Source organism: Pan paniscus, chromosome 1, assembly GCF_029289425.2.
Source record: "Pan paniscus chromosome 1, NHGRI_mPanPan1-v2.0_pri, whole genome shotgun sequence".
Lineage (NCBI taxonomy): Eukaryota > Metazoa > Chordata > Mammalia > Primates > Hominidae > Pan > Pan paniscus.
The window spans coordinates 52205093-52227820 of record NC_073249.2 but is presented as its reverse complement, the minus strand read 5'-3'; the positions used below and the strand labels follow the sequence as shown (position 1 = coordinate 52227820).

At 32.6% G+C, this 22728-nt stretch overlaps 1 protein-coding gene across 3 annotated transcripts in view; it reads right to left on the bottom strand.

Annotated features, from left to right (window-relative positions):
- Positions 1-394: 394 nt before the first annotated feature.
- The window catches only part of ZBTB41 (zinc finger and BTB domain containing 41), a 50093-nt gene continuing 27759 nt past the window's right edge, over positions 395-22728 (bottom strand). For 2 of the 3 annotated variants that reach the window (XM_003823079.5, XM_034943092.3), the window contains exons 9-11: positions 21586-21691; positions 18737-18825; positions 395-6731 (exon numbers count right to left, since the gene is read on the bottom strand). In XM_003823079.5, the coding sequence (XP_003823127.1) occupies positions 6076-6731; positions 18737-18825; positions 21586-21691 (851 nt within the window). In that variant the 3' untranslated portion in view covers positions 395-6075. Of the gene's footprint in view, positions 6732-11694; positions 14493-18736; positions 18826-21585; positions 21692-22728 lie in introns of those variants that run through there. The other variant, XM_034943099.3, reaches the window with a different exon arrangement.

The following is a 22728-nucleotide window of genomic DNA, read 5'->3' as shown; positions in this document are numbered from 1 at the left end:
CCATCCTATAGCCTACAGTTTATGCTTTCAACCAACAACCATTTCTCCCATAGCCAGAATGTATGTTTCTGGGAGTGAGGGGGATTAGAGGTAAGAGTGGCCCCTCTCAATATTATACAGAATAACTCATTTCACTAATGAATTTTACTACACTTCAGACTTCTCTCTAAAAAACAGCATAATATGACTACTTCAAGCATAAAAGTCATCACTAATATTTGAATTTATATTACACTTAAAATTAGTTTAATGGTTTATACATTTAATATATAAAAATTTCAAAATATATAGCTTATGAGAAAATGTTTTAAAATGTGCTGCAAGTTACTTGGTTTCAGAGTACTGCAGTCCCATCCTGTGAAAATGTGGTTCAATAAAACCTAGATATGCTGTATTAGGACCAAAGAACTTTATATTTATTTTAAATATCAAAGTAACACAAAGAACTAGTTCAATATACAGTACACTTCCTACTCTTCACAGAGAACTGAAATTTTCTATAAAGACATTTATACTTAGGAAACATCAGACAACCAAAGTATGTATAAAACTCACAAGATATTTTACACACAGTTCACAATAATTAATTTTGATATTTTAGATTTTTCTGTCATTGCTTTTAAAGTATCCTTAATTAAAAACAAAAATTATTATTTGAGACTGAAAACAAGTTCAAAAGCATTTCTACTTTAATATACACTGTAAATCCCCATAATCAAAACATTTACTACACAATGTGGAACAGCTAAATGCCCAGTTTTGTATTATTTTCTGGCAGCCACACTCATCAATTGTAATACAGTTTTATCAATAGGGATAAGAAGAGTTCAATCGTTAGAAGGAATAAAAATTTTGTAATTACATCACAGTACATTGTCCAGCTTTAATGCAAGCAGGAATACCAAGCAAAAAAATACGCAGTAACAATGAGATGTGTACATCCTCTTCATTCAATACATCTTTTAGAATCTCCAACAGCAATGCAAGCATTGATTACTTTTCTTTACCTAAGAATTTGACTAAACAAGGTTATATTCTTTGTATAACCTCTATGCTCTACATATAATCCTTAATTTCTCCTCTGAATATAATCCTTAATTTCTCTTTATGTAATTGGCTGCATAGGCTAAATTTAAATTGTTTTAGGATTTTTCTCAAGATCATAGATTTATGATCATACACAGCAAGTTGAAACATGAGTAAACAAAACATAAGCACTCTCTCTACAAAAACCTTCTTTTTCTCATCTTCCACACATCTTAATCCTATTACATCTATCTTATTAATGCTACTTCCAAAGAGAAAGAGCAGAAAGCATGCTAAGATTATAGGGAAAAGGTATCTTAAGTAAAAACAATTTTAGAGGAAATAAGGAGGGGATTCCCTCTACCCTCAAAACAAACAAACAAACAAAAAACCCCACATTAGAGAAATGTGGAAAAGGGTAGGATATAAGGAAGAACTGTCTCGTTTCTAGAAGTCGTTTAGAAAATTATTCTCACATTATCCATTATTCACTCTAACAGCAAGTAGCATTTACTATAACACTACTTAAAGTTTTAGAAATGCTACTTGTAGAATACATTTCTAGGCATTTTAAATTTGGCACTGAATCTTAGAATATTCAAATACAACCTTCTTTAAAGTCCTAATTTTTCCTGAGTTGATCAACTCATTATATATTGGTTGGGATGTTGCTGCTCCTAATGAGAAACTCATCTCAAACCATCACCTCTTGTTCAGTTTTAGGCAAACTGAAATAAGGTCATTCAGGGCAGAGCTGTGTAGTTATGGTTACTGGTTATTTAAAAGACAGAGAAACAGAGACACAGATGCAGACACACTACTCATTTTATTTTACTTGTCAGATTCCTCTAATAAGAATATAGAGACAGGCCCAAGAGTGGCTTCACAGTAACTATAAAGGCCACAACAGAGATTTTTAAAATGATATATAAATCATAAAAACAAATATTCACACTAACACTTAGTGCCAATTTGCCTATATAAACATAAAGCAACCTAAAAAAAAAAAAGTTGCCCAACCAGCAGGCAACACAATCATAACACCCATAACCAAAAAAAAAATAAAAATAAAAATCTATTAATCAGTACAATCTAGCCAGCAGAATCAACTCTAAGCAACTACAACACATCGAAAAGGCACAAAGCATTCAATGCAGAAAAGACTGGGTATAAAAGGACACTGTCAAAGAGCTACTGCTCAAAATCTGACATTTCATCACTGATATATGAGAGTGATATGGTAGGAAGAAAACTCAAGCTTATAAACATATTAGTTTAACTGTGTTTTTAATTTGTTTGCAATTATATTGAAAAGCAACCAATGATAATTACTTATTAACCCTTAATTAGCAGTTTAGAGTCACCCTACAAAGATGCTTTGACACTTTTTAAGGTTGATAGAAAATTATTAGTGTACCTATTTCATGACCTGCCATCGCCTAAAATGAAGTCACCTAATAAAGCACCAATTTAAAACCATATTTTTGCTACTCCTATTCTCCCAGCAATAAATGCCTTAATTACTTAAATGTATGCAAAGACTACTATCTTTACAGTTGGTTAAATCTTGCTGGCATAAGGACCAACCCCTAACCTTAAATGGGATTTTAGGCTGCAAAAAAAATAGGTTGGGTTTCTTACAAAAATAACCTCAACTTGACTTAAAAAAATTCGAAGGCAAAAATTATTTTGATAGTGTAGTGTAAAAAATAGGCTTATTTAGCATTTAGTAGTGTTCTCTAAAAAACATAACATTGTATTAATTAAACTAAGGAAAACAGTATTCTCACTTATAATTGGTTTGTCAGTATGACTATTCCCAGAGTATTTTCTTTTGCTCCTATTTTTATACATATAAACACAATAATCAATCTCAGTATTCAAACTAACAACTTTTTTTTTTTTTAAAATCCATTATTCTAGGACTTCAACTGTGCTTCTTTGGACAAATAGTTATTCAAGCAAGAAAGAATTTAAAGTCTTTTAAACTATTTAATACCTACTAAAAATCTTTGGTGCATTTAAGTCAAAACCCATTAGATTAACACATTCCTGCACTTGATAAATTATTCAATTTACAGATTAAGTGCTAACTGCTATCTGCTAAAAAATTAATTTAAAACAATAAATTATGCTCACAAAATAAAAAAATTCTGAATAAGGCTAAACTTAGTTGCAAGATTCAAAATTTTAAGTACAGTTACAAAATAAATGGATTAGAGTTATAGAGCATTTGTCCAAAATACTCTAAATCAAATATTACAAAAGGTCAACTGAAAAGAATAGGCCTCCTTTTATACTTTTTGTGCCAACTTTTGTCAAAAGCCTATATACATTCAGTTTGCCCAAATCCATGAGGTTTTCACAATTGTAAAATTTCTTACATTTTTGGAAATTAGAGGCAGCAGATTATTTTCATTTTGTTTTTGTTGTTGTTGTTTTCAATCATCCACTGAAACTATTACTTCACCAGAATTATATTACGCATCTCCCAGACTAGGTTAAGATTAAATGACAGGATGTAGTACCTGGCACATAGTAAGCATTCATTAATGCTAGCTTTCTTCTTTCCCTACTAGTAGCTCTGCCACCTACTGACCATGTGAGCTTAAATGAGTCCTTTTATCTTAACCTCAAATTCTTTATAAAGTGGGAATATAGCTTGTTTTTACTATTTCAGGGCTGGTTATGAGGTTCAAATGAGATAACGTATATGAAAGCATTTTATAAAACAGTAAATCACTACTCAAGTTTAAGTTATCTACAATAGTAACTAAATACAATTATATTATTATATTTCACTTTACTAAGAGATGTATTCCAAAAAAGTTCTGTGTAAACCAATTCCTACAATTAAATCATATATTTAAAGCATTAGGATGGACATTATTATTAAAAGAACCCTAAAGTAAATACCTTCAAAAATCAAAGTATTCTTTTCAATGTGAAAATGCAGTATCTTCTTTTTCTGCCACCAAATGTATAATATACCATATACATACATGTATATAAATATATATATACTATCTGCCTTTTTATAAGTCTAAACTTTTCTACATTAGCTTATATGTAAGGCAGGCTACATTTTTATGTATGATTTCTTTCATTATAGTAAGATTTTTAGTTATAATATTGCCAGTTTTTATGATGAAAATCATAAAGATATGTATTTTTAAAAGTCAATTTGAAAGACTAACAGACTAACAGTACCTCATATAGTCAACCTCAATCATGTAAGTACCCCAGATACAACATTTCCACACAAAGAAATAAGAATACTTTAAAAAGGAGAACATAGTAAGTATGTCCACTAGTCTTAAGACAATTACAACCAAACCTTGACAAATGAGGCTAAACTCAGATTGGTTTTATTATTTATATGAGCTACTTTGGCTAACTGCCTCAATTTTCAATATTTCTTTTGTTTTACCTCCGCTAGTATGGCGAACGTTGCTGTAAAGTACCTTTATTTCTTAAGTGCTTCAGCGACAGTTTCCGCCATTACTAATTGATTAAACTTTATTCATTAAAACTTCACTATTTTATTTGTGATTTTTTTTTCACAAGGGCTGGGCTAGACTTTACAGTTTACACACACAAAAAAGTGCTTAAAGCAATTAGGAGTGTAAACAAAACTGAAATAGAAAACTTTTAAAACTGCTATTTTCTACTAGTTTATGTACAAATGACATGCTAATAATAAATCAACCCTGTCTAGTCTAATCTTCAAGCAACTCTACTAGGAAACATTATCTTAGTTTTTAGTTAAAATTGACTTGAAAATATGGAAAGTGCATGTCTTTAAAGGTATTTTATAATTTTGACTTTTTCCTCAATTTTAATCACTGAGGTTTTGCTGTAACTGCTATTTCCTTTCACCAAGTCCTCAACTTTTGTCTCATACAGAAATAAAAATTAAAGGTTAATTACAGACATTAGGCTTTTGTGAAGGCAAAATTAAAGATCTGGATTGCATGTAAATCTGTATATAAGTAGTGGTTCCATTTAATTAAACAATGTTAAGTTAAATTAGGCACAAATTTCATAATCTGTTTGGCACCTTTTCTAACAATTGCACACAAAATATCTAGGTTCTGTTTCCCAGAGTTTCTATCAGCCAAGTAAATGAAATCAAAAGTAGCATGTTTAATTAAATTTCATTGAGTTACAACTGCTCTTTTCTTAGTGAGATGAAGACATATGCTATGTTGTATTGTCAACATTTCTGAAATAAATAGTAAAGTACAAAAGGTGAACTTACCTTGAAAAACATCTAGTTAAAACTCTCATATTTTTCTTGTAACACATTTTCAGTTTGTATAATTTAATGCCCAGACTTATGTTTGCCTTTCTTATTCATAACAATTGAAGTATAGGCAAAACCCAATTATCTGGATTATTATTTCAGTCCTACATTTAACAGCTAATCTTACATTAGTTAAGCTTTCTGGCTTTGAGTATATCGAAAGTCCAAAGGATAATGATAACCTAAAATTATATATGAATGGAAAGACAACACAGAAATATCCAAGGCATTCTTGTAAATTCAAATTCCTAATTTCAATTTTAAAAATTTGTATAACGTAATAATGAATCTTAAGTTAGGATAAGAAACAGTTGCAATTATCAGTGTACTCTTAATTCCTTCTTAAAGGTCACATGGTCCTCAAACTTGTTTGTAAGAAGGGCTAGGAAGAAGAAGGAGAGGAATGAGACTAAAGAAGAATAAAAATTTCCGCTGATGATTAAAAAAAATACTTCCATAATATCAGCAGCTAATAATTGCAAAAAATTTAAGAAACCATTAAAAGTTAGCACTAAATAATCTTTAAAAATCACAAAAATGTGCACTTCAAATATTATGCCAGAAATTTTGTCCAAATATTCATGTTCAGTAAACAGAGACACATAGTTTTCTTGATTTGAAACTGTTCTGAGGACTTGAGAAACTAGAGAAAACAAGAAAATAGCAGCCCCACAAATTTAAAAGCTATCATCTCTACCATTAGCATATAACCATCCAAAAATCTGTGGAATGTTTAGATTTACTCATGAATGATGCTCATTAGTAGAAATATTTTGAACACCAGTAGTGCTATCAAGGCCCAGTAATGTTCCAAGATAAGATTGTTCTCTAGGATCTAGCATTTGTTCAGGTCGAACTGGGTGAACTATATTTGCAGGTTGAGGAGTAAGAGTATATTTTTCCAGAAAAGCTAAATCCGCTGCTCGTGGATAATCAGTTGACTGTGGCTGTGGTGACAGAATCTCATGAGAAGATGGTGGGAGTGTGGTAGTATGACGCACTAGGTCACTCGGAGTGTCAGGCATCTGAACTGGAACCAGAGTTACTGGAACACATACTTCAGCAGATACATTCTGTAACATCGTCTTGGCTTCCGACTGATAAACTTTGGGCTGGTCCATATATTGTTTTGTTTCTGTTTGAAAGATTTTGTCATCAGATGAGTACTCAACTGGCAAGGATACAAGTTTTTCCTCAGAAGTACTGAGAGGATCATCAGGAGATTTTATTTCATGAACATGGTCAATGTGGTATTTCAGCTTGTCTTTCCGCTTAAATGTTGCATTACAGTGCTGACAGTTGAAAGGTCGGGCATCAGAATGAATAACCAGGTGTTTTGTTAATGTTTTCTTAATTCTAAAAGACTGATTGCAAATTTGACACTTGTATGGTTTTTCACCTATATGAATGAACAAGAATATAATTAGATGTAAAATGTACTCAACTTGATAAGACAATGACTTCAAGTAGCAAACTTCCAATGTGAATACTTGCCAGAACTTGATAATAGCAATAATACTGTATACTATCACAAAATGCAGACAGTACAATAAACTGGTAAAAATAAGAAGCTTAAACATTAAAAAGATCTGGGTTTGAATTCTGACTATAACACCTACTAGCCAAACATTGAGCAAGCTACCCAACTTCTATGCCTAGTTTTCTCATCTGTAATATGGAATAATAACCAACCTCACAGAGTTTGTAAATGGAACAAAAGAGAAAGTGGAGTAATAGGGCTTAGCACTGCACCTAGTACATAATAAGTGCTTGTAAACTATTGTTATTGCTTACTTTTATTCCCACAGCCCTCAAAAAGGTTAAACCAAAACATTTGATTTTCTCCCCCACGCAAGGAGGATAAAAACTAAAACAGCAATTCTAATTAACATGGTTCCTTGGATTAGATAACAAGTAGTTATCTCTAGCCTGAGGTCAAAATAAGAAGAGTTGTTCAGCGGAAAGAACAAAGAAGCTGGACCTGTTTTTAGTTCCCCCTGAGTCAGGTTCTCACACTGTAGTTTTGTTTTGTTTTGTTTTATATAAAACATTATAAATTCCTAGGTTAGCCAGTATGGTAGGCAGAATGATGGCCTATCAAAGATGTACACACTCTAGTCCCAGGAAGCTGTAGATACTTATGTGGTAAAAGAGACTTTGCAGATCAGATTAAGGTAAGACCTTGAAATAGGCAGACCAACAGGCGTACACAGGTGAGTCAAATCTAATCATAGGCGTCGTAAAAGATGGCCAATAACTGAGGAAGAATGGGTCAGACAGATGCAACATGAGAACTCAATCACAAATTGTTAGCTCTGAAAATGGAAGGAGAAAGCTAGAACATAAGGAATACTGCGGCCACTATAAGATGTGAAAGGCTCTCAGTTTACAATAGGCAAGAAAACGAGAATCTCAGTCCTGGTCCTACAACTCCAATAATTGATTCCTGTCAGTAACCTGAATGAGCAGGAAACTCATTATTCCCTATAGCCCCTGGAAAGAAATACAGCTCTACCAAACACTTAAGATTTCAGCTTGGTGTCAGACTTCTGACCTAAAGAACTATACGGTAATAAATTTGTATTGTTTAAACCACCAAATTTGTGGTGGTTTGTTAACAGTAGCAATAGAAAACTCATATATCCAGAAACACTAATACTGCAGTAGACACAAAGGCATTATTTTAAAGCCAAATTAGAAAATTACATATTAATTGTCACGAGTTTGTTGATATTTTCCTCTCATCTCTCCATTTGAAGCATCATCCATTCTCCTAGTAAATTAAAAGATAATTACATCTTCAAGTTGAATCACTAATATCAAACTATTATTTGTTAAATATTATTATTAAATATTTTGTAGCCCATTGGAACCTTCAAATCCCACTACCAGAAAATTTAGACAGATTGGGAGGCTGATTACCTAGTACTACTGAATTTCTACTTGTTTCTGGACTAACATTATTACTGATGTCATTAGAGAGGCAGTGAGACATGAAGTAATACATTATATAATTAACTTTTCAGAAAAAGTATTTTTAACTGTGTATGGAACACACAGCATCTAACATTTGATTTTACAAGTGAATGCCTATAATCAGAGATAATAAGGAAAAGCTGAGGAGAGTGCTTTGAAAACAAAATGTACACTTCCAAAATGCAAGAACTCTTAAGTGCGTTCTATAAATCCCTGGCATCAATACTTGTCATGCAATGAGCATTCTATAATTTTTTTTTTAAAACAAGAACACGACCACAGCAATACTAACACCACCAAGAAGCACACAGTTTACTTTTATAGACAAAAGTTTAAGTTTTGAGTGTTCTCTGGCACAGGACCAGCATGATGGTCCTTAAGCATTTTCATTAAAAAAGTTTTATAAGTGCAACGATGTTTTTAAACTTAGAATAATCTTCAATCAGTTCTGGTGTGTAACAAATACTTTTAGAAAACTGTAATCCAGATGGGCATATTCCTTTGAGTAGTTACCATTATCATTTTAAACAACTGTCATTTTCAATAGAAAAATCAATTTAGGTTTCTAAAAAGATGAAAATTCATAAAGAAAATGTTAACATTATTAAATGTAAAAAGCAAACTTATAGTGCTTAAAGATACATAGCAGAAAAGGTGAAAACTATCAACTTGAAGAAATATAGATTAAAGAAATAAACTTTCTACAGTGAGAGTTTCTATGGTAAAATTATGTATTTAACAACAATAATGCAAGTAGAGTGCATCTCAAGATCATAAATCAGAGACATAAGGCAACCAAAAGGTCCCTTTAATGACGTACAGAAAGGAGCATTAAGAGTAGAAGGAAATAAACAATACTCAAAGAGATGTAAACTAATAGTTAAAATCGTAGAATCTATGAGCCTTTAGAATTTAAAAATGTCATCCACAGAATCACCTTTCTTTAGATATTAAAAATTGGTATGTGAAAAATGTGCATTGGGAGACTTATTTCAGACTTATTTCAGACTTACATCATATCATGGCTCTTACTGATGAGAGGGGAAAGATAAAAGATTTTTAAAAAATAACCCCCACACCCAAATTACTCTTTGCAGGCATCAAAGCACAGCCAAGTCAGCCAGAACCTAAGGGGCAAGGTCTGGTGACATAGGAAGTATAGAGGTGCTTTCTTTTCTCCTCAGTGCACTTTCAGAGTCAGTCTATGAGGAAATAGAGGCCAAGCTGCAGCCCAGCACTTGAGGCAATCTCATTGGAATGGGAAGATAAAAGTTGGAGTTTGGAACTACCAAAGAATTGAAGGGTCAGGAGCCTGAAAAAGAAGGAACAACAGAGAAATGAACAAAGATATCTGTATTTGCCAACTATTAAAAGAAACATTTGCTGGGTGAGACAGCTGGAAACCAGGAGTCAGAAGGCTACAGGGTTGACCAATATTTCAGCAATCCCAAGAATACTGGGAGTCAGAGATTAGAGTTCAGGACTCACCAAAGTGAGGACACCAAAGTAAAAACACCATGCAGTCAGTAGAGACCCCAATGCAATGATAAACTAGGAGAAGGGCAGATCAGAAGTAGCCAGAAACAAAACAAAGTCCTCTCATATTCTATTTGCTTGTGAGAAAAAATTTAAATCTAACTGGAAGAAACACATCTTCAAGAGCTTCTGTAATTTTTAACTCACAAAATCTAAAGTTCAATACAAAGTGACCCAAATGATCAAATGCCAAGAGGGGAAAAAATACAATACACACACTCAAAGCAAGTATTATACATATAAGACTGGGACATCAAAATCAATATGATTAATATGTACAGGACAATACAGGAAAAGTAAATTTTACCAGAGATTGGAATCTATGGGAAAAAAAGGAAACTCTAAAAAAGATAAATGAAGATGCCTAATGTACATGTAATCGAAGTCTCAGGAGGAGGAGAGAGAATAGGCAATAGCAATATTTAAAAAGAAAATGGCCAAGAATCTTCCTAAATAAAAGACATCAAGTCACAGATTCAATAAACACTATAAACCTCACAAAATACAAAACACATACACACACACAAACACTCAAATCAAGGCACACTATAGTAAAACTTCTGAAAACCAAAAACAGAAAAATCTAAAAAAGTAGCCAATTAAAAAGAGACATTTCCTTCAAATGAGCAACAATAAGACTGATAGTATATTTTTTCAACAAAAGCAAAACAAGCTCCAAAACCAAAAATAACCTATCTAAAGTGCCAAATGAAAAAAGCTGCTAACGTAAATTCTACAGTCAGAAAAAAAATTAACTATGAGGTAAAATAAAAACATTTTCAGACAAATAATATGGTGCCAGCAGACTGCATGAAAGAGAACTTTTCATGCATAAGGAAAATGACTCCAGGTGGAAGAACAGTAAACAGTAAAGAATAAATACATGGTTAAATCGAAATAATATTAAATATTTAAAACAAAAAAGCGATGTCTTTGGGTTTTAAGAGACATGAAGAATTTAAATACATACAATATATAACAGATAAGAAAGATAAGGGTGTTATAAGATATTTGCAGTTTCTGGAAAGTGACGAATAATTTCAATTATTTTATTTATCTTTTCTAGAAGGTAAAGTAGACTGTAACAATTTCAGAATGCACATTGTTATCCTGGGTAACCACTAAAAACATAATGAAAGAACACATAATTAAGAAGCTAACTGAGGGAAAAATGACAACAACAATCCTTAATGATTATAAACAAAGTGAAGACGAGAAAAAAGCATCAAGGAATCAATTGTGTAAACAGCATGATGATACATTCAAGCCCAAATAAGTGAGAAATCACATATAATTTAAATGAACTAAACATACAAATTAAAGGACAAAGATGATCAAAATAGATAATTAAACAATACCAAAAGATGCATATCATAAATATAAGTCCAAAGAAGCCTTGGAAGTAAAAAAAGAAAAAATATTTAATATAAAAGTATCCAAAAGAGTGCTGGTAATCTTTATCCCATAATAAAGAGCAACATTTTATAATGATATAAAAGACCATTCAACAGAAAGATATGACTAATATATATCTAATACATATATTATATTAGATATATAATATGTATCTAATATATTATATATAATATATAATACACATCTAATATATTATATATATATTATATATAATACATATCTAATATATTATATATATTATATATAATACATATCTAATATATTATATATATTATATATAATACATATCTAATATATTATATATAATAATATAACCTCAAAATACATAAAGCAAAAAATGAAAAAATCAAAAGAAATAAACAATTTACAATCATGGTTACAGTAGAGATTTTCACATAAACATCTCAGTAACTTACAAAATAAGTGGTAAAAAATGAAGAATGTAGAATATTTGAATGGAATATCTTCTCTGACAAGAGTAGAATTACACTAGGTATCAGTAACATAAACTTGCTTAGAAAATCCCCACATATTTAGGAATTGGGTAATACAATTTGAAGTAAACCATTAACGAGAGAACAATATAGAACAGACATTAGAAAATATTTTTAACTGAATTATAATGGAAATATGAAATTAAAAATGAGGTACGGAGCCAGGCATGGTGGCTCACGCCTGTAATGCCAGCACTTTGGGAGGCCGAGGCGGGCGGATCACGAGGTCAGGAGATCGAGAGCATCCTGGCTAACACGGTGAAACCCCGTCTCTTCTAAAAATGCAAAAAAATTAGCTGGGCGTGGTGGTGGGCGCCTGTAGTCCCAGCTACTCAGGAGGCTGAGGCGGGAGAATGGCGTCAACCCGGGAGGCGGAGCTTGCAGTGAGCCGAGATCGCACCACGGCACTCCAGCCTGGGCAACAGAGCGAGACTCTATCTCAAAAAAAAAAAAAAAAAAAAAAAAAGTGATGTATGGAATGTAACTAAAGCAGTATTTAGAGGATAACATGGCTTTAAAATACATACAATAAACAATAAGAAATACTACAATTTAACAACTTAGGCATCCCCATAAAAAAGGCAGGGAAAGGCAAATTAAAAAATATATATATATAAGCCAGTGGCTGACAAGATGGCCAAACAGGAACAGCTCCAGTCTGCAGCTCCCAGCAAGATCAACGCAGAAGGCAGGTGATTTCTGCATTTCCAACTGAGGTACCCAGCTCATCTCACTGGGACTGGCTAGACAGTGGGTGCAGCCCATGGAGGGCGAGCAGAACCAGGGTGGGGCGTCGCCTCACTGAGGCTGAACAAAGAGAACACATGGACACAGGGAGGGGAACAGCACACACTAGGGCCTGTTGGGGGATGGGGGGCCTGGGGAGGGATAGCATAAGTACAAATACCTGATGTAGGTGACGGGTTGATGGGTGCAGGAAACCACCATAGCACGTGTATACCTATGTAACAAACCTGCACATTCTGCACATGTATCCCAGAACTTAAAGTATAATAATTAAAAAAAGAAGAAATACAAGCAAAATAGGAGAAATACAAAAGAGAAAGCAGATATGAAAAATAAAATAAATCAACAAAGAGAAAAATCAGCAAAACCTAGTGGTTCTTTCAAAAGCTTAATGAAATCAATAAATCCTTAGCAAGAAAAGGCATATTACTAGTAACAGGAATGACAAAAAGGTTATCACTAAAGACACTATCATCACTAAAAAGATCAATAACAAAATACCCCAAATTCTGCCAATAGATTTCACATTTTAGATTAACAGAATACCTTTAAAGTGAATAAATAAATTGAAAATATGACAGCTCTTTAACGGTCATACTAAAACACAAATTAAAAAACACACAAAAAATCTTTAATTAGGCCCAGCATGGTGGCTCACACCTGTAATCCCAGCACTTTGGGAGGCCGAGGTGGGTAGATCACAAGGTCAGGAGTTAGAGATCAGCCTGGCCAAGATGGTGAAACCTCATCTCTACTTAAAAAAAAAAAAAAATTAGCTGGGTGTGGTGGCTGGTGCCTGTAATCCCAGCTACTCAGGAGGCTGAGGCAGGAGAATCGCTTGAACCCAGGAGGTGGAGGTTGTGGTGAGCCAAGATCGCGCTATTGCACTCCAGTGTGGGTGACAGAGTGAGACTCGGTCTCAAAAACAACAACAACAAAAAAATTTAATTAAAACCTTTCCCTACAGAAAACAAACTCAGGAATTTATTCTGTCAATTCTTGCAAACACTAATGAGGAAATGATGCCAATTTTACACAAACTCCTCCAGATAACTGAAAAAGATAAATTATTTCCCAAATCATCTTTTGAGACCAGCATAGTTATGATAACACAGCCTGTCAGGGACATTACAAGGGAAAAGATATAGGCAATATGTCTCGTGAACCAAAAAAATGTATAAAATATAAGCAAATTGAATTCAATTATACAGGATAATATATCATGAACAGGATATATGTATGTGTATGTCTGTATATTTATGTGTTTGAATATTTGTTTATTTTTGAGACAAGTTCTCACTCCATCACCCAGGCTGGAGTGCAGTGGTGCCATCCCAGTTCACTGCAGCCTCAATCTCCCAGGCTAGGTGATCCTCCCGCCTCTGCCTTTAGAGTAGCTCAGACTACAGGCATGCGCCACCACGCTTGGCTAATTTTTGGATTTTTTGTAGAGAAGGGGTTTTGCCATGTTTCCCAGGCTGGTCTTGAACTCCTGGGCTCAAGCAAATCATCCACCTCGACTTCCCAAAGCGCTGGGATTACAGCGGTTTGTGAGCCATCGCACCAAGCGTGAACAGGATATATTATATCTTCAATACACCATGAACAGGATAAACAAGATAATATATCATTAGCAAGATACTATATCAAACCAGTCTGGGTTTATTCCAGAAATGAGGTTTAATATTCAAAAATCAATCAGTATAATTTACCACATAAATAAAAAAATATGATCACCTCAATCAATACAGAAAAAACATAAAATTCAACAACTATTCATGACAAAAACTCTACATAAACTAGGCATAGTAATTTCCTTATCTGACTATCTACAAAAAACCTATAAAAAATATCATACTTTAAATTGTGAATTATTGAAAGCTTTTCCCTTGAAGATGAGAATAAGAAAATAATGTCTACTCTCAATGTTTCTACTGGAGATGTGACCAAAGCAATAATGTGACCGAAGCAAAAAGGTTTACTTCCCAACCCTGAAAGACAGAGAGAGAGAGTGTGTGTTATAAAGACTAAAAAGAGGAAAATGAACCTGTCATTATTCACAGATAACTTGTTTGCATGCTTTGAAAGTTCAAAAAAAGCTAGAGGCAAACTATAAAATTTAATAGAAATTTAGCAAGGTCACTGGATAAAAAGTCAATAAACAAACTCAATTCTATTCCTGTATACCAGAAACAAATAAAAAATAAAATTAAAAAAAGGTCAAAATTTGATACAAAAATATCAAATACCTAGGCATAAATCTAATGCAAAATGTGTAAGATAGCTACACTAAAAACTACAAATCGTCTTTGAAAAAAATCTAAACAAATTAATGGAGGTGTTTCACAGACTGGATGATACGATGTTATTAAAAAAATCAGTTAAGGAAACGTTGACCACAGGTTCAATGAAATTCCAATAATTCCTAGCCAGTATTTTTGTGTGTGGAAATTAACAGACTATTTCTAAATTTATATAAAAATACAAAGGGACAAAAATAATAAACACATTTGAAACTAAAAAGTTGACAAACAAAGCACACATATATGATCACTTAATTTACAACAATATGCCAATGAAATGTAGTGAGAAAGGATCATCTTTCCAAAAAATAGCGCTAAAGCTATTGGATAACCATATGTTAAAAAAAGAACTTTCACCTTTACCTAATAACAAACACACAAACAAATTATAGAAAGTTCATGGATCTAGATAAGAAAGTTAAAATAAATCTTCTAGAAGGTAACAGCAAAAAATATTAATGACCTTGGGTTGAGCAAAAGTTTCTTAAAGAGGACACAAAAGAACTATAAAGAAAAAAATGGTACATGACGTCTTTAAACTTCAAAACCTTTGTTCGTCAAAAGACATCATTAAGAGTGAAAAGGTAAGTCATAGAGGAGAAGGTATCTGTAATATATATATCCAGAATGTAGAAAGAATACCTACAAATCCATTAGAAAAAGACAGACACTCCAATTTTTAAAAATGAGTACAAGAATTAATCTAGTATTACACAAAAGTAGATATCCAAATGGCCAGTGAGCACAAGAACAGGTATTCAACATCAATACTCATCACAGAGGTGCAAGTCGAAGCCATTCTCAGATAGTGCTACGTATCTATCAAATGGATTAAAAAAAAAGTATCAAATGTTGGTGAAAATGTGAAGCAATTGAGATTCTCATATGTGGCTGCTGGTGGTGTAAATTGACACAATTACTTTGAAAAAACTACTTAGTAGTATCTCCTAAAGTAGAACATATGCATATCCTATGAGCCAGGAGTCCTAGGGCCATGAATATATATAAGAGAAAAGAATGCATATGTGTATGAAAAGACATGGACAAGGATGTTCACAGCAGCTTTATTCCTAAGAGAACCAAGCAAATATAAACCAAGTATCCATAAAAGTAGAATGAATAAATTGTAACAGTCATATGAAGATGAAAATGAAAAGAAACAAATTACTGTCATAAGGGAATCCACACTTAATATTTATTAGGTAAAAGAATCCAGAAAAAAAAGATTACATACTACATGATTTCACTTATATGAAGTTCAAATAGACAAAATTAATTTTTGGTGCTATTAATATAAGTCAAAATAGTCATCATCTTTGCAAGGAGGTTACTGACTGGGAGGAGCCATAGAGAATCCTTCTGAAATCTTGGTAGTGTTTTAATATCTTGATCTGAGTCATGACTACATTGATGGATTCATTCATAAAAATTAATTGAACTGTTTGAGATTTGTGCACTTTGTGTGCTATACGTCAATAAAAAAAAGCTTACAAAGAAAATTCACCTTGAATAAAAAAATCAGTCAACATTAAAATCAAGTCCTAAATTTGTGGTCATCTTTATGCCAATTTAATGAATATGTTTCAACAAGACAGCTGTTAAAGAATAGATGTAATCACTACATTCTGAGGATTGAACAAACAAAACTCATGATTAGAAAAAGCCATCTGTACAAGAAAATCATATACATTTTCCAACTAATTTATCTAACTGTGTGGTTTAAAAAAATAAAAAAAAAATAGAGAAGAGTCATAGGAGAACATAATAAATTTATTTACTCAGCAAATATTTATTGAGTGCCAAACTCTTCAAAAGCCCTAGGATATGCATTGATTGTACATACTCATTTGAAGCAATTAGGTGTACTGAACTGGCCAAAACTGAAACAAACACATTTTATTGTTTCTCCAGATGAGGATATGGAGAAAAGACATACTAACAGAAGAAAAAAGGTTATAGAGGAAATCTAGTTAAGGAAATTCTAGAAAACAAAAATTTAGCAATATATATAATGAACTAAGGGTATCCCAACTAAGGAAAAAAAAAATCTGAAGAACAAAATTTTTCTGGTCACCTGCTATGAGGGTAAGGATGGTTCAAAATCCTTCACCATTTCCTGGATAAACTATCCCATAAAATTACTATCTAATTTTACTCTATCTCTACATTTGGCAATTTTCCTTCTGGTTAATAAACTCAGCAATTCTGCTTCCTTGATAAAGATACCCTAGCTAGTAAACATTAATATCTCATTTTCTAGAATGTAAATTAATGACATTCTGGCTAATCTATTCCCAGTGTTTACTGTGAAGAATTACTCACAATACTTATAACTCTCAATGCACAGATAAAATTGAGTCTCTGAACCTATAAATCTCAAAAATGGACTTGGGAACATGGTGACCATTTCTTGCAAAAGCCACTCTGTGAAGTCCTATCTGGGTAGACTGTTGGTCACTTTAGATTGAGAGTTGGTAAATAGAGTTTTATTGGAATACAGGCATGCTTCATCTGTTTACACATTGTCTATGGCTGCTTTCACATCACAACAGCAGAGCTGAATGATTGTGACAGACTATTAGTTGCAAAGCCTAAAACATTTACTATCTAGCCCTCAACAAGTATTTGCTGACTTTTGCCTTCTATTATTTTTCCCTCTCATTTCATAATAGCCATAGTCTTTGTCTTATTCCATCATAGAGCTAATGTCCTCAATTTTCAAAGGGCAGAGAGACTTGTCTTCTAATTCCAATTAACTGTGAAATATCCAGAGATTGATGTTCCACATTGTCACTGGCCACCAGCCAATCACTATAAATCAGTGTTTTTAAAAATTTTGATGCAATGTAGTCAGCACTAAATTTCTACTCAAGTTGTACAGTTCTTAAATCATCAATGGTTTGAAATTAACTTTCTGTAAGTTCACCATCTCTTTCAAGTCATGAGTTCTATTAGGTTAATTATTTACAAAAGATATGGAAGATACCATCAAGTTCATTTCCTCATTTTACACTTTTATTTATGCTCTCCCAAATTATGCCTTTTTTTATTTGGAGAGGGCTGTAACTTTGCTTTTAACAGCAGCACTGTATCAGTAGTAAATCCTTTACTGCAACTATTTGCTAATAATATTGCCCAAATTCAGTTATTTCCCATTCTAATATTTATGAAATCACTTATTTTTCTCTTCCAGAATAGCAGCTTGACAAAATCCGAATTGAATATAAAACAAAGCAGCCATAAATACATAAATGGGCTTGTTTCTTAAGGAAAACAAGGTTTTAAAAATGTTAATTTATATGTAAAGGCAAACAAGGATTCAGACAATATATAAGAAAGAATCTAACATATTCTGTATTTCAAAATGTAGTAACATTCCCAACGGAGAAAAAAGAAAGATTTTGCAAATGACGACTTCTGGAAAGCAGCTGAGGCAAAGCCTTTTACTATAACTACCTATAAATCATGACTGGCTATGTAAAAAGGAAAATGAAACGATGGTAACTTGGCAAACAAGACAATGAGGTCATATTTGCATTACTCTTTTAAAAGAGAAGAAAATAAAAGATAAAAAGGAATTTAATCTGAAGGCTTAAGAAAAGCCTTCAGAAAGCAAAATAAAGAAGAATCATAAAACAATCAGAAAAGGGAAAATTACAACTAAAAGTTGAGTAAATATCTTATGGAAAAAGTTTTCTCAAGTTTCGTAAAATATTTAAAAGTATTGAAGCTTACATAATAGAGAATAGAAGATGAGAATATTGTTCAGTCATGGCATGAACTTCAATATAATAAGTAAAAATCTTAATGGGGAAAACCAAAGAAATTTAACGAAGAACAACAAAGTTTAAATGCCTATATTTTACTTCTGATTACACTATCTCTCTCTCTCTCTCTGTATATATATCTATGAACCACTCATTAAATTTTACCTGAATGCGTTCGAAAATGCATTTCCAGACTTGATTTGCCTTTAAAAATTTTCTTACAAACATCACATTGATGAAATGTTGCTTTATATCTAAGAAAATAAAAAGATTTGTTTTTCAATATAATTTTAATAACTATAATAAATATGACAATATTAATAATTATATTAATAACTAACATAATGAAAATAAGTTGCAACTTCATTTACGACTGTGTATATAATTCTCACATTAACAAAGTATAGAACTCCAAAGAAACATGGAAATACTTTTAATATGTTGAGCTTGCCTCTGGTTTTTCCTCTTCCAGTTACATCCAACAAACAAATCTATAAAAAGAGGTCCGTAGATTTTCAACTGCTTTAAGTCACTGAACTTTTATTATTACTAGCTATCCAAATATACAAAAAGAAAAGTTATAAGGTAGAAACAGATCAAGAGTGGCCTAAAGGGGAAATGAAGAGTTGTCTAGAAAGGGACATGGCAGAAATTTTGTGGTGATGAAACTATTCCATATCTTAATTGTGGTGATGATTACATGACTTGCAGAATTATACACTAAAAAGAATGAATTTCACTTTCTGTAAATTACACCTTAACTAAATTTAAAAAATAGATGCTCAGGCTGATTAAAAAGAACCTGCGGCAATTTTAAAACCCGCATTTATCAAAAAGGTGAAATTGCTCTCATCAGTTCATGTCCTAACAAAAAAATTGTAAATTTGAACTTATAAATAAAATTTTATACCTAAATTTAAAAATGAAATATTAGTCCTTTATTTTTACTATAAAATAATAGACAGAAATAAAGCAATAAGTTACCGAAAAGTTAACTTAGTAAGCACCACAGCATAGTGCCTAAGAAGTGTCTTTGAGTTAAACAGTTCTCAACTGAAAATTTTATTGTGAGAATTGAGATATTTACAAAATAATTATCATTTAAGTGGCAGTTATTGAGAAAGCCATACCATCTCACCTCAGAAGCAATTCATATGGAAGGAATACATGGCAAAATAATTAAATCAAACCTGGGCTACTTAATCTTCTGTAAAACAGTTTGCTCTTAACATATCCATTGAGTTTTACTGGAAATGTTTAGAACATTGTTACCAATACGAAATACCAACATACTATGCCTAGGATTTTAAATGTCCCTCATTTTTCAATTCATCCAACCCAACATTTATAAGACAACATGCAAAGCACTGTCCTAGATGAACTTAATTCTACTTGATGAAACAGATGGTTGTTTTCATTTTTGTTAGAGACAGGGTCTTGTTCTGTCACCCAGACTAGGTTGCAGCAGCATCATAATAGCTCACTGCAGCCTTGAACTCCTGGGCTCAAGCTATCCTTCTGCCTCAGCCTCCTGAGTAGCTGAGACTACAGGTACATGCCACCACACCCAGATAATTTATTTTCTTTTATTGTTTTGTAGAGACAGGGTCTCACTTTGTTGCCCAGGCTGGTGTCAAACTCCTGAAACAAACATTTACACAGATAATTTGGATTTTGTGAATTGAGGTTGTGAATAATAACCCTGGCAAAAGACTCCTAACCAGTATGCTTGGTTTACCTTATTCCATTCATATCCATGGTAAATATAAACAGAGATACAAACAGGGTCACCATGGGCACATAGAGAAAGAGGAAGTAGTACTCGACTGGGGGCAATTTTGCCCCCCATAAAACATGTGGCAATGCCTGAAAACGTTTTTGTTTTTCACATCTGGGGATACGATAATAAGTGCTACTGGCATATAATGGGTAGAAGCCATGAATATTGAGAAACGTCCTACAATACACAAGAAAAGAATTACTTGGTCCAAAATGTCAACAGTGTTTGGGCTGAGAAACCTTGCTCTATACTATGAACAAAGTGATATTTTCAACACAAATATGTACAAAACACTTTAACTTCCTCACAGTGGACTTAAGATAAATTCTGTAGGGCCTTGCATGGCTAAGACCCTATGAAAATATACCTTGTCATTACCACATGGATGGTAAGCCATACAGATTTTCAAGGAAGGAGAGGATAAACGATTTGAACTGAAGCAGAGATGTCAGTAAAAAAAGAACTTAAAAATGCCTATTGGATTTGGCAACAAGGAAGTCATACTGATAACTGAGCAGAATAAGATCAGAGGTCAGATTGCAACAGTGGCTGGAATGTGAAGTGGTTACTGAGGTAGTCACCATAAAAAAGTTTAGAAGCAAAGATTAGAAAAATAATTGGTGGTTGGAGGCGTGTTAATCCTATGTACATTTTGCTAATTATGCTCAGGACTATTAAGTGAAGTCTCTTGGCACTTTAGAACATGTCTGTTATTTATCATTTGCCCAAATGCCTAACCCAAAAACATGAATTACTTGAATGTTTTACACTTAGCAACTAACCTCAGTTAAACTTGGATATCTAAATTATACTAAAAAGCTGATGTTCAAGATAGCACACAGCGCCTTCAAATAAAATAATATTTTAAATGCTTAGTATGATTAGAAACAAGTTTAAATTCTGACTGCAAACATTTCCTAACAACTGCTGTCTTATTAAGTATAATATATAGGCAGTATATTTAGCTCTCAAAGAGCCTCAGCAACCAAATGCCAAGATTTTTTATTAATTATTGTTAACTTGCATGTCACCTCCCTGGCCTTTGAATTAACTGAAAACAAGGAGGAAAATATATGCTTGCTGAATTCTTTTAGGTCTATAGAGATGCTACAGAATGTAGAGAAAGAGAACTGGTTAACCTAACTTCAATTAAACAAAGTAAACAAAAAAAGTTACAACTTTCCTCAGAGACTTAGCCAATGTAAACTATGAGACATTTTGCTTTTTCACTTACTTTTGCCACACTTTCTCTCCAAGGTGTACGCTTTTGTAATGAACAGTGAGATGATCCCTACGACCAAAACATTTTCCACATTCTTCACATTGATGAGCTTTTTCACCTTAAAATAAAGACCCAAATATTTTCATTATAATATACATCTCAGGTTTTTATCCCCAGAAACAAACTATCAAACAGTAAGATCACATGATGTCAAATATAACAGGAAAGTAAAGCCACATTTTATTCTGCACTATTTGCTTTATATTCCTTACTCAAATAACTTTCTTCAAAAAATTTATGCTTAATTTCATGGATGTGAATCTTTTCCCCGCTTGGAAAAGGAATCAATAGCCTTTTGTTGTACACTTCAAATCATACCTTTCAATGTAACAGAGCAAGATAAACGAAACTACTTCAAAACTTAGGAATTTTAAATATATATATATATATATATGTCTGTATATCAAACACCTCAAATTGATATACATTAAATTAAGATGAGGGTGTTTTACTGTTTATAAAAAGGACCCAAACATTTTCAGATCTTTGTACTTTACTTTTAGAAGATTTTTCATCTGTGAGGATTTCTTACGTTTGCAATGAGCCAAAATACAAATATAATGAAAAATTCTACGTAAGTCCAATTTCTCATCTCTATTCTTACATTTACTTACAAAGGCTTGGTTTTAAAAAGCAATCACTGTCTCAATACCAGTGTGCAATTAAAGCATGTGGCCTCTAGACTTAGAAATTAAGAATTCTCCTCATAAAAATAAAAAGGCATAATTCCAATGGAAAAAGTCATCAGATTTTTAGTATCTGTTAGAAGTGGTGAAAACAACTGCAACCTATCTCATTGAGATCATCTCAGAAAATAATTACTACCTGTTGCATACTTTATATTCAAAAATTATGTTTAAAATAATAATAATAATCACCTGTTCTACCGTGCTCATAGAGATGGCTCTTTCCCATTATTGTGCTCACAGAGTTGGCTCTCTTAGCACTTCCTGAACATCAATCTGAGAGGAAAATATGAAAGAAATCCCCAGAATATAAAAATTATACAGTATAAAGATCTGAAATTGGTCAGGATTATTAAGGTACTCTTCTCCAAAGACAGGGTTTCAAAATTCACTATAATATACACTTTTA